The sequence below is a fragment of the Myodes glareolus genome, chromosome 26, assembly GCF_982192425.1.
Source record: "Myodes glareolus chromosome 26, mMyoGla1.1, whole genome shotgun sequence".
Taxonomy (NCBI): domain Eukaryota; kingdom Metazoa; phylum Chordata; class Mammalia; order Rodentia; family Cricetidae; genus Myodes; species Myodes glareolus.
The window spans coordinates 33,875,790-33,888,740 of NC_142051.1; the positions used below are offsets into that span (position 1 = coordinate 33,875,790).

Consider the following 12,951-nt stretch of genomic DNA (forward strand, 5'->3'; position numbering starts at 1 on the left):
CTCCTCCTGGTTCACTTCTTTGTTCTTTTACTATCTGTAACCTAGCCATACCCATGGCAATAGGCAAATCAGAGTGCATCAACTACCGACTTAACAGTGATTGCACCAATTATAGCATCTCACCCACTGGGAAAAAAAATTGTGGTCCCTTGTCGTTCCTATTGTTTATTAAGCAAGTTTTCCCATATTTCTTTCAAATAAAACCTTTACAGTGTTAATTCTTACTTTTTCTGATGTCTGATAAAGTGGCATAAGAGAAAGTACTGGGATGAGAAGATTTAGGTTTAATTCTGTATAGTCCTACAATTTTCACTTTACCTGGGCATAAATTTATAAATGAATTCCATTTCTGTTCTTTCTGGACAAACAGCAGAGTGTAGTCAACAGAAATACCCAATGAGCAAAGGATTTCATAAATGATCCAGCAGATGGGGCTCATGATGCAGATCAGGCCAGACTTCTTCAACCCTACTGGTGTTCAAGTACACACTGTCACCCTGAGGAATACACTGACAGCAGCTACAACAAGACACCTTCCCATGGCTAGATGTCACGTTATAGAATGTTCTCACCCTTCTCAGGGAAGCAAAAGGATAGTAATGGTCAACAGCATCTCTCTTCCTGGTCTACAAACATCTGTCCTTCCTCAGGAACTTGTTCAAAGGGCATCTACAAACAGCTTGCTGGGATTTGTTCTAACCCACCAGTTTTCCATACCTTAAGGTCTTGCCTTGTGGCTAGAAGTTCAGACTCCTTGCCGTACAGGTCGGACTGAAGCTGTTTCAGGTTTGCCTGGCATTTGTCATGGGCGCTTTGTAACGCTGACAGCTTCTCTCTCTCTGCTGCACGCTCCTGGGCTGCCTGCGACGACTGCTGCTGCAGCTGGCTCTCCAGTGCTGTCTAAAACGTGCAGCCGTTGTTTAAAGGAAAATGCAAGCACAAAGTCAGTCACATAGAAAACAGAATCTGTACAATTATAATGTCGGAAAACCAGTTAAACTGCACTTATGTCCTAAAATTTATAAAGTCAAAGAATTACAAAACCAACAACCTCCAATTTAAAATGCTAACAATCAAAGGAAATGAGAGACATTCCACCAGGAAAGAGTGGGAGCTGATCTGAGGGCCAGAAACAATGCTGTGACAGAGGACACAGTGCAGATGTCTTGAGTGACATTTTAAGGCTGAACTAAGAGAAATTTCTGCATGAAAGAAGTTAAGAAGCCATTACAGTGCTGTAATGAGTATGCAGTTTCTACTCTTGAAAACTCAAGAGTAATTCTGAGAACTTCTATAATGCATCATTATTAATAACATGACAAGGAATGAAAATTTCACTTAAGTTCAAACTACTCTACAACCAATTGTGGTGTCTTGAAAGAAATGGCCCAATTAGGAGGTGTGCCCTCGTTGGAGGAAGTGTGTCACTATGGGGTGGGTTCTGAAGTCTCCTTTGCTCAAGCTCCACCCAGTGAGACAGTTCACATCCTGTTTCCTGTGGATCAAGATGTCGAACTCTCAGCTTCTTCTCCACATCATGTCTGCCTGCATGCTGCCATGTTTCTTGCCATGATGATAACGGACAAAACCTCAGAACTGTCAGCCAGCCTATTCAATGTTTTCCTTTATGAGAGTTGCTGTAGCCATGGCGTTTCTTCACAGCAACACAAACTCTAAGACACCAACTTATCTTTAAGAATATTTAGGAGATATATAAAAATATGATGTAGTTAAATACGTCTGCATAACAGGAAAATAGGCCTGGCCATATCTTTCATAGAATGAGACAGTTCTGACAGAGGCTTACAAGGATGGGGCATTGGGAGAATAAAGAGACCCACAGGTGGGTACTAAGTAGGATTCACTAGGAGAAACAAACACCAAGACTGTGATTTATAGTAATTTACTGTATTTTACAAAGAGTTAGAAGGTAAGAGTTTGGGGGTTCTCAATATGAATAAATGATGTTTAAAGGAAACAAAAATGCTAATTTATCTAATTTGATCATTAAAAATTGTACATAAGTTTTTATCTTATATCCTATAGAAGCCTGTTTGTTTTCTAATGAGACACAGAAAGGGGGTGGATTCAGATGAGAAGGGAGGTGGGAAGGAAGAGGGATGAGTGGAAGAAGGGGAAATTGCAATCAAGATATATTGTGTGAAAAAAACCCTATTTTCAATTAAAGAAAAAAAATATAATATACAAGTATAGAATTATCCCTGTATCCATACTATAAATATGTATAGTTACGGTGTGTTAATTAAACTTCTATAAAAATAAAATGATGCATTAGTTTAGTAAATCTGAAGCTGATGTTATCGGTATCCTCCATGTTTCAAAACCCTGCCATTATCCACATCTTACTGGTCACTCAGTGGTGTTTGATAGTTAACTGTGTCCCTTTCTAAAGAATTTTCTCTCACCTAGTTTCCAGGACATATATGTTACAGGTTCTCTTCCTATTTTGCTGGTCATTTCTCCTCAAATTATTTTACTGGCTGCTTTTAGTTAACTGTTTCTCTCAATGTTGTAGAACTCCAAACTTCTGGCATTGGCTTATTACAATATGTATTAAAAAATATCTCTTCTAGCCGGGCGGTGGTGCCTCACGCCTTTAATCCCAGCACTCCGGAGGCAGAGGCAGGCAGATCCCTGTGAGTTCGAGGCCAGCCTGGTCTACAAGAGCTAGTTCCAGGACAGGCACCAAAAACTAAGGAGAAACACTGTCTTGAAAAAAAAAATCTCTTCTAGAACTATAACTTTAAACACCTTTTATTTAACAAGTAATTTTAACCTCTCTCCCTGAATTTCAAACTCTTATTATCCAGGAACTTCCATGACATCTATTCTTGAACAATCCGCAGATACCCATCTCAACCTCAACTCTTGATTCTTGAGCAGTCCTGCCCAACAAAAACAAAACAAAAGCCACCAAAACCCCACTATTTCATTCTATAAACGGCACTCTAACTAGCCACGTGCACCAGTTCAAACCTAGAGCTACCCTTGACTCTATCTACCAGGAAGGCTCTATACTGTGGCCCATTCTCCTCCACACGTAGGCCAACACAGCACTGTCTGGTCATTGCAGCACAGTCTCAGTGCCTTCTCTCCTCGTTCCTGCATTTCCTGTTAGTCATATACCTGATTTTGGTATCATCTAGTAAAGCTGTATAGAGCATATGAAATATATATTAACCCTAAATCTGAAAGAAATCTTGTAATAATTCAATAAAAAGAAAACATGCAAAATAGCTGTATTGTTAATCCATTAAATTCTGATGATATAAAGATGAAGTTTCAGAAATACTTGGATATGACACTAAATTCTGATGAAAAAAAGACTTCAAACATCAATGTGCATGACCAAAACAAAACAAAAAAGAAGACATTAGCAGGTGTAACTAACAACACCTGTACAAGACAGACTCCTTCAACATTCTATCATGGATAGGGAAAGGCTCAGGGCCCTAGCTGAAGAGCCACTGGCGGGCGGCCTATGCTTCAGTAAGTAACCCACACTCCTGTTTATGCCAGGAACCTAATTAAACTCAGTTAGCACTCTTAAAAAGGGCATGTATTCATTGTTGTTACACATATATAGGTGTGTGTGCAACAACAATTAATGAAAAAAGAGGGAATAAATTTGAAAAAGAACATGGAGGGTTATATGAGAGGATTTGGGGGAAGGAGATAGAGGGGAAAGATCACGGTACTATAATCTCAAAAAATAAAGAATAATTAAAAAGGGGAAAAAGTAGTACAGAAACCTATTAGGAAGACGAGACAAAGGTAAGATGGATAAAGATGAGAGTAAGGGACACAGGCATGACCAGACAGATTAGATACATGTGTGAAATTGCTAAAGACTAAAAGGATTCAGAAAAAAATGTTCAAAAAAGACGGACTCCAGCTACACAGAGTGGATCAAGAGGTGAGTGACCAACTCCCCTGATAGACTACCCCAGTCTCTAGGCCCTAGACCCCTGGCCAAAACCCCAGGCCCCTCTCCCACCAGCCTCAGCTACATTAGCCAGCCAGCAGGCAAGCCTTCTGCAGACAGGCTATTCCACTCTAGCCCCAAACCCTGGAGACCTCAGGGGCTCCTTGAGACACAGACAGCAACTGTAACAATCAGTCCAAGAGAGACAGACACTGACTATAAAGACTGGACCAAGGGGCAAAGACACTGTTTGCATCAATTGTAGGAAGAGATGGGTAAGTGCCAATGCAAGAATGCATTCAACAACCCAAAAAGTAACATGGCAACAATAGAACCCAGTGGTAACAAAACAGGAAGACCTGAACATCCTAACCCAGAAGAAGCAGAAGAAAACAACCTTAAATATAGCTTTATGAAGATGACAGAGACTCTTAGAGAGGAAGTGAAATTTTCTCTTAAAGAAATGGAGGAAAAGACAAAAAAAAATGGAAATCAATAAATCTCTTAAAGCCAAGAAAACAAGAAAAAAAATCAAACAGGTGGAACAAACACTTTAATCTGTTCAAGACTTGAAAACTAAAATAGAAGCAAATAAAGAAAAATTGAGGGAATTCTGGAAATAGAAAATCAAGGCAAATGAACAGGAACTACAGGTGCAAACATAACCAACAGAATGCAAGAGACGGAACAGAGAATCTCTGGCATTGAAGATATGATAGAGCAAATAGACTCATTGGTCAAAGAAAACATTAAATCCAACAAATTCTTAACACAAAACATCCAGGAAATCAAGCTCCATAAAAAGACCAAACCTAAGAATAATAGGGATAGAAGAACTCCAGCTCAAAGACACAGAAAATAAATTCAACAAAATCACAGAAGAAAACTTTCCCAACCTAAAGAAGGATATGCCTATGAAGGCACAAGAAGCTTACAGAACACCAAATAGCCTGGACCAAAAAATGTCTCCTCACCATATAATAATCAAAACACTAAACAAACAGAATAAAGAAAGAATATTAAGAGCTGAAAAGAAAAAAAGCCAAGTAACATATAAATACAGACATAACAGAATTACACCCAACTTCTCAATGGAAACCCTGAAAGTCCTGGATAGATGTGCTGCAGACACTAAGACCACAGATACAAGCCCAGCAAACCTTTCAATCACTATAGACAGAGAAAACAAGATATTCCATGACAAAACCAGATTTAAGCAATACCTATCCACAAACCCAGCCTTATAGAAAGTACTAGAAGGAAAACTCCAACCCAAGGAAATTAGCTGCACCCATGAAAACACAGGCAACAGATAAACTCACACCAGCAAACCCCAAAGAAGGGTAACATACAAACACTACCACTGAAAAATAACACTAGCCAATAATATCTCTTAATATCAATGGACTCAATTCACCTATAAAAAGAACAGGCTAACAGAATAGATACGAAAACTTGTACAGCTGCTTTGGAAATCAGTGAGGTGGTTTCTCGGAAAAGTGGGAATCAATCTACCTCAAGACCCAGTGATGCTACTGTTGGGCATATACCCAAAGGATGCTCAATCATACATAAAGGACATTTGCTCAACTCTGTTCATAGCAGCATTATTTGTAATAGCCAGAACCTAGAAACAACCTTAGATGTTCTTCAACTGAAGAATGGATAAAGAAAATGTGGCACATTTACCCATGGAGCACCACTCAAAGGTTAAAAAACAATGACATTTTGAAATTTGCATGCAAATTGGACGAAACTATAAAAAAAAAGAAAAAAAAAGAAAAAAAAATCCTGACTGACGTAATCTGAACCCAAAAAGACAAATGCAGTACTCACTCATAAGTGGGTATTAGACGTAAAGCAAAGGATAACCAGCCTGTAGTCCACGACCCCAGAGAAGCTAGGTACAGAGAGACAAACATGGGAAGGGGAAATAGACAAGATCTCCTGAGAAAACTGGGAGCATGGGTGTTTGGGAAGATGGGAGGGAAGAAGAGGAGAAGGAGGGGAAAGGGGATGAGGGAAGAGAACATGAAGGAATGGATTGATCAAGATGGGGGAAGGACAGAGAGGGAGAGCAAGGAAAGAGATATCTTGACTCAGGGAGCCATTCTGGGGCTTAGCAAGAAACCTGGCACTAGGGAAATTCCCAGGAATCCACAAGGATGACCCCAGCTAAGACCCTAAGCAATAGCGGAGAGGGTGCCTGAACTGGTCTTGCCCTGTAGTGAGATTGATGACTATCTTAATTGTCATCATAGAACCTTCATCTAGCAACTGATGTAAGAAATCCACAGCAAAGCACGGGGCTGAGCTCCCGGAGTCCAGGCCAAGAGAAGGAGGAGTGATAAAATACACAAAAGGGTCAAGACCATGATGGGGATACCCACCAAAACAGCTTCCTGAGCTAACTAAGGGGAGCTCACTAATTCCGGACTGAGAGAGGAAAAACAAGCCTTGGACCAAACTAGACCCTCTGAATGTGGGTGACAGTTGTATGGCTGAGGCAGTCTCTGGGCCACTGGCAGTGGGGTCAGGATTTATCCCTACTGCTTGAACTAGCTTTTTGGAGCCATTTCTCTTTGGAGGGATACTTTGCTCAGCCTAGATATAGGGAGAGGGCCTTGGTCCTGCCTCAAAGTGATGTGCTAGACTTTGTTGACTCCCTATAGGAAGACTTACCCTCTCTGATGACTAGATAGATGTGGGGTGGGAGGAAGGAGGGGAAGAAGTGGGAGGAGGGGAGGGAGTAGGAACTAGGATTGGTATATAAAATGAGGAAAGATTTTTTTTAAAAAAATAAATTAATCAACAAAAAAGAAAGAAAAAAACAGTTCATAAATGCAATTATATCCTAATTTCTGATTACATGTGAAAGCACAAAAGAACAAATGTTTCTATACTTGCCTATATCTTTAGAAAATTAATTTTATGTAATATAGCATAACAGAAAAAGTAGTAAACATAAAGCTAAATACGTACTGTTTTTAATTTGTATTCTTTTTCCTCTAGGACATATTTAGGTTATTCTACAGACTAAGGATTGTACCCTCGTTCTCAATTAATATGCAAAACCTAACACTGAGGAAAGAGCTGCTGTGGCTACAGTATTTCACACTAAACACAGTCTGTTTTACAGCTCATTCCGGACAAGACGAGAATGTGTTTAAGAGTGTAAACCAGATGATTAGCAATAAATTGTCCCCTTATTCTAGGAAATAAAAACATTCTGGTATAATATAAAATGTCTGCTATACTATATAAAATCTGACATTGCTGAATTTCTAAAATACATTTCATATCATGATTTCTGTCATTATTTTCCCATAGTAAAGATGACTTATTGTGAATTCCTTTGATTTTTTTCCTAAGACAGTAGAAGTGTTGTGTAATAATTGCCCCATGTCAAATATTATTTCTATGTATTTTTATACAAAGACATCAATATTAGACAAATGATTAGCATCAAAATTTTAAATAATAAATTAGTTGACATTTTCAATGAACGAACAGGCAGACTTAAATCATATATCAAACATTAGCCATATATTTAACAACAATTTAAATATATACTAACTTATTTATAATAAATCTCTCAATTTTTATCTCAACTTCCAATTTTTTCTTCCTACTAAAAAGATAAACAAATTTTCATCAATACCTTTTGTGAAACAGCATTTTCAACTTCTCCCTGAAGTGCTTCAATTTGTTTCTTCTTCTGTTCCGCGGACTGCTTCAGCTGACTGATGCTGCCCTGGAGCCGCTGCTCTTCTCCTTCCTTTTGTTTTAATGTATTTTGAGCCCGTGTGACTTCTTCCTTGAGTGAATTGAGCTCCACCTTCAACTGCTGAGAAGTCTAAAGGAAACGAAACCTGTCTGACTCCTTCACTCACCCAGCGCATCTTCTGAGTATCTTCTCCACGGAACACACTGCTCTGGGCAGGTATCACTGAACCTGTTGGTCACCTTCTAATCATAACTTATTTTACAAACAACTAACAATAGGAAATAGCTGGAAACTGTATTAAGTGTACAAAAATATCTTTTTGTTGCTATTTAGTCATTATCAAATATTATCATTGTCTACATGGCCTTTTATCAATTTGACCTAAACTGGAGTAATCTGTAAAGAAGAGCTTCATCTGAGGACCTGCTTCCAGTCTGGGCTGTAGGCAATCTGTGGACATTTTGATACAAGATTGATATGAGTGGGCCCAGCCCACTGTGGGTGCTGCCACAAGTAAGTGGTCCCTGGTATATAAGAAACTAACTGAGCAAACTTTGTGGACGAACTAGTAGCCAGCATTTCTCCACAGTCTCTGCCTGAGTTCCCGCCTTGGCCTCCCTCAAGGATGGGCTGTGATCAGGATGTAGAGGCCACAATCTTTTCCTTCCCACCGTTTTTGGTCAGTGCTTATCAAAGCATTTAAAAAGAAAACTAGGGAAAGCTATAAAATAAGTCATGTTTAAGAAGCTATTAATTTTTTCAACTATAATGTTCTTTAAGCCTAGCTAACTAAAATTCTCAAGGTTAGTTGATTCAATTTTATCCTTTTCTTACTTATATTCCTTAATTTGGCTCTTACATTTTAAACAAGTTTAAATGTTGTTAGTGGTAAATGGAGCACAAATAACAATTTCAAAATAAACATGTGAGCCATTACATTTTAGAGAAGTAAACATTCCCTTGACATCCACATCAGGATGAAAGCAACTGGAAAGGACAAGGACTATCACACTTTACACACTCATAGTAAAGAAAGGAAAACCACCTCTTTCTCTTTCTCAAGGGACTTTTTCAGCTCGTTCTGCTCCTTGAGTGTACTTTCTGTCTGTACTTGAAGTTGATGCTTTAATTCTTTACAAACATTTTCCTAATAAAAAGAACATTACACAGAAAATGTCAGTAAGAACTTACAAGTGGTTTATCGTCTTAGAAAGAAAAACAGAAGGAAATCAGCCCCCCCCCCCGCCCCCCAGCACACATGCCAGCCGGGCATTTTAATAAGAAAGGAATCGCAAACCACTAACCAAATCCAAGATAGCAGCCTTTCCTTTCTGGTTCTCTTTCTCAAATTCACTTCTGGAGTTCTTTAAAGACTCAGAAGCCTGTGAGAGTTTTTCTTTCACTGTGGAAAGCTCCGCCATCAGAGCTGCCTTCTGGGCCTCCACCGCTTCCAGCTGTGAGCCTGCCGCCTGGAGTCTGTCCCTTAGCTTCTTGTGCTCTCTCTCAGCATCCTGACTTAACTTTTCAAATTCTTGTTTCAAGATCACCTTTTCTTCCTCTTTCTTGGTAAGAGTTTGTGTAATATTTTCAAGGGCTTCAGATTTATTCTGCAGATCCAATTTTGTACTGGACATTCTGGATATTAAAAAATAATTTTTAAAATTAATGTAAGATTTACCAATTAGATATATCCCAGAAGAAATAATTTAAAGAACCAGAAAATCAATGAAATGTTTATTTCTCTAAAATGTAATGGCTCATATGTCTATTTTAAAATTGTTATTTGTGTTCTACTTATCACTAACCAAACTTAAACCACTGAAAATTGCCTTGGAACATCACATTAGATACACGATTTCCTTAAAAGGGAAAAGTTATTTATACTTTGTAACTTAATCCAGTACTGTTGCTAATAGTAAGTCATCAGAGAAATTCAGATAACAAATCCTACAAAGTCGATAACAACCAGCAAAGGCTTTTCCAGCCCCTAAAGTACCTAGTCAGTGTGCTATTTCCTAAGCATACATAAAACTCTGCCTGTTCCCTTAAAAATATAAAACATTTATGTTGATGAATCTGAATATCAAAGCATTTACCATAATATAGTAAGATATTTTTCAGGAATCATTTTACTTAAAAAATAAAGACAAATAGTTTATTTAACTCAAATAAATCAGGTTATCAAGTGACCTGCTCTAGCATTGATCCTTTGTGTGCGTGTGTGTGTGTGTGTGTAAGTACTAACTTCCTGAGAACCAATGAACTCGATACAGATGAGATGGCTCTGATCCTGTATCACACTGTGGTTTTACACCCAGGAAAAGGAGCACACTAACAACACAAACAAACTCTAAATGAGGCGTCACAGTGCAGCCAGTGTAGAAGAACTAGTATACAAAAGGAAACTCTTCACTTGGTGTCCTTGTCTAGAACTTTGACATATTCAAAATCTAATGACGTAATATATTGCTGTCACCTCTGACTCTGGTTTATGTTGAGCTTTAGCATTATTTACTCTGATGGAGACCTCTATTCTAAGAGTGAATCATAGTTTCTCCAACTCAGGAAAGAGTTCTTCATTTCCTAATTTATGGCCTTCTGTTTTACTGCATTTTAATTTCCTTACTCTGGTTAAGTCTACAGCACTGTATTGGATATGCATATTGGATGTGAAAACATTGTATGTTCCTTATTTTAGGGTAAATACTTTGAAATTCACCATCATTACAATAATATGGTCTGAAAAGTTTATTACACCCAGCCTTTAATATGCTGAACCTTCCTGTTCAGGACCTGTATTAGTAAGGGACTTTTAATTTGTCAAAAAGCCTTCTTGCACGGTTTGAGATGTTCTTGTGGTAGCTCTCCTTGTTCCACAAATGTTAAGTATCTATATTGGTTTCAGGATGGTGTGCCTTGGACATCACTGAATATCTGGAAGATGGAGGTATGATCAAAGTGAATGATCTTTGGATGTTATTATGAAACTGGTTTTCTTGTGTGTTGTAATATGTTATATTCATGAGGAATATAAAATAGAATATATTAGCACTGATCCTTTAATACAGGTTTTCAATGTAAGAATGAATGAGCGCCACGGATGAGGAAGTGAAAATCCATCTTTAAGAATGAACACTGAGGGCTGGAGAGATGGCTCAGAGGTTAAGAGCATTGCCTGCTCTTCTAAAGGTACTGAGTTCAATTCCCAGCAACCACATGGTGGCTCACAACCATCTGTAATGGGGTCTGGTGCCCTCTTCTGGCCTGCAGGCATATACACAGACAGAATATTGTATACATAATAAATAAATAAATAAATAAATAAAAGAATGAACACTGATTCTGGAGTTTTCCTTACACTCAAAGTACTGGCTATTACTTATTGTCAATGTGACACAAGCTGACTAGTGGGTAAGCCTATGGTGCATGCCTTTGACTGCTGTATGAAGGCCCAGCCCACAGTGAGCAGTACTAGCCCTAGGCAGGTGGTTCTTTGCGGTATTAGAAGGGAGGCTGAGCAAGTTACGGGAGCAAGCCAGGAAGCAGCTCCTCCACGGCCTCTGCTTCAGCTCCTGCCTCCTGGTGCCTGCCTTGACCTCCAGTTCTGGCTTCCACTAATGATGACTCTAATCTGTAAGAGGCAATAAACCTTTTCCTCTCCAAATTCTTCAGTGTTTCAGCACAGCTAGAAAAAGCAAATTTAGTACTCAATAACATCAAAGTTGTAAAAATTTACTACAGAGTTGAAAAACAAATCATTCCTAATGAGAACCCATTCTGTACTTAGTATCTCAGAGCAGAAACTTGACTGTTCTTAAGTGACACATATATACATTCCAGTATTTAAAAAAATTATATCAACTATTTCAAACTGGTTTACAACTCAAAATGAATGCTCAAGGAAAACAGGTACCATATTACTGCTGAAAAATGACAACACGAAATTTTATAGAACTAGGTAAATAATGAAAAATGACATTAACTTTAAGCAACAATGGCTTTATGTTTCAATGACATTAACATCAGTGGTATATAAACCCAGAGGGTGTATACACACACACACACACACAGTAAAGCAACACTGTGAGTCTCTCAGAACAGTGAGAACACACAGAATCGTAGGAGATAACGTGGACAGTCAGCTTACATTTCCTTCTCCTCTGCGAGCTGTTTACCCAGCTCTGCAGTTCTGAGCTCCAGGTCGGTGTTCAGCTGCCTCTGCTGCTGTAGGCTCTGCAAAGCTTGCTCCTTGCTTGCTTTAAGTTCAAGAGCATCAGCTTCTAATTTCTGTGGGTGAAGTACAGCATCCACTAATAACTAATCTATTATCAAATATGAGAACAGTTAGTCTGCATTCAAATTGTTAGTGACAAAATAAACAAACTATATTTACAGAAACCCTTTCTGCAACCACTACTGAATGAGGAAATTATTCTGCTTAGAATCTGTCAGAGAATCTAGATTAGGCTTTTTACATAAGTCAGTGGTTATTTTTAAAATTAATGATAGAGAATCAACTTAAATATAAATATTTATTAGAAAAGTAAAAGTTTGTTAATTCAATTTTGAACAAAACTTAACAAGTCATTCCTATACCCACTTAAAATACATTATCTATGCAAATGAAGCTATCAACCATGGAATAGCAAGGTGCTTAACATAAAAATAAACAGATTTGCCATGTAGTCCTCGACCTGACATCCACTTACCCTAATTAGACAGTATTCAAAATTTCTGACTTTGCTTAACTAGTGTCTTAGCTTAGATTATATTACTGTGTTTTATAATGTGCTACTAGGCAGTTCGTACATATTATTATGTGTCTGATTTTTCAAATTTATAAAATCAATCATAGGTTTAAATAGAAGCAATGTGCTTTCTATCACGTGTGTGTGTGTGCACGTGCGCGTGTCTGCATGTGTGTGCGCGCATGCACGTGTGTTTGCGTGCCCTTGGGGGGGTAGAAGACAAACGTCAAAACTGGGTGTCTTTCTCAATAATTCTGCACCTCATTTCTGAGACAGGATCTCTCAGCAAACCTGAAGCTTGCAGACACTGCTAGCCTGGCTGATCAGTAAGTCAGGGACCCTTCCTTTTCTACCTGTTCTTACTACCATGCCTGGCATGTCACATGGATGTCAACTCTCCAAACTCAGGTCCTTATGCTTACATGGCAGGACTTAGTTGAGCAATCTCCCTAGCCCTCATTTTAATTATTTTCCTAAATGAAACACAACACACAGACATTACACATGCCAACTGGGCACCTACTAATGTT

General features: G+C 38.5%; 1 protein-coding gene across 5 annotated transcripts in view; it reads right to left on the reverse strand.

Moving 5' to 3' along the window:
• The window catches only part of Eea1 (early endosome antigen 1), a 147,349-nt gene that overhangs the window by 11,996 nt on the left and 122,402 nt on the right, over positions 1–12,951 (reverse strand). For all 5 annotated transcript variants that reach the window (XM_087902100.1, XM_087902099.1, XM_087902097.1 and 2 more), the window contains 5 exons: positions 11,821–11,960; positions 8,978–9,308; positions 8,719–8,820; positions 7,608–7,802; positions 718–900 (listed from right to left, as the gene is read on the reverse strand). In XM_087902100.1, coding sequence (XP_087758226.1) covers positions 718–900; positions 7,608–7,802; positions 8,719–8,820; positions 8,978–9,308; positions 11,821–11,960 — 951 coding nt within the window. The remainder of the gene's footprint in view (positions 1–717; positions 901–7,607; positions 7,803–8,718; positions 8,821–8,977; positions 9,309–11,820; positions 11,961–12,951) is intronic.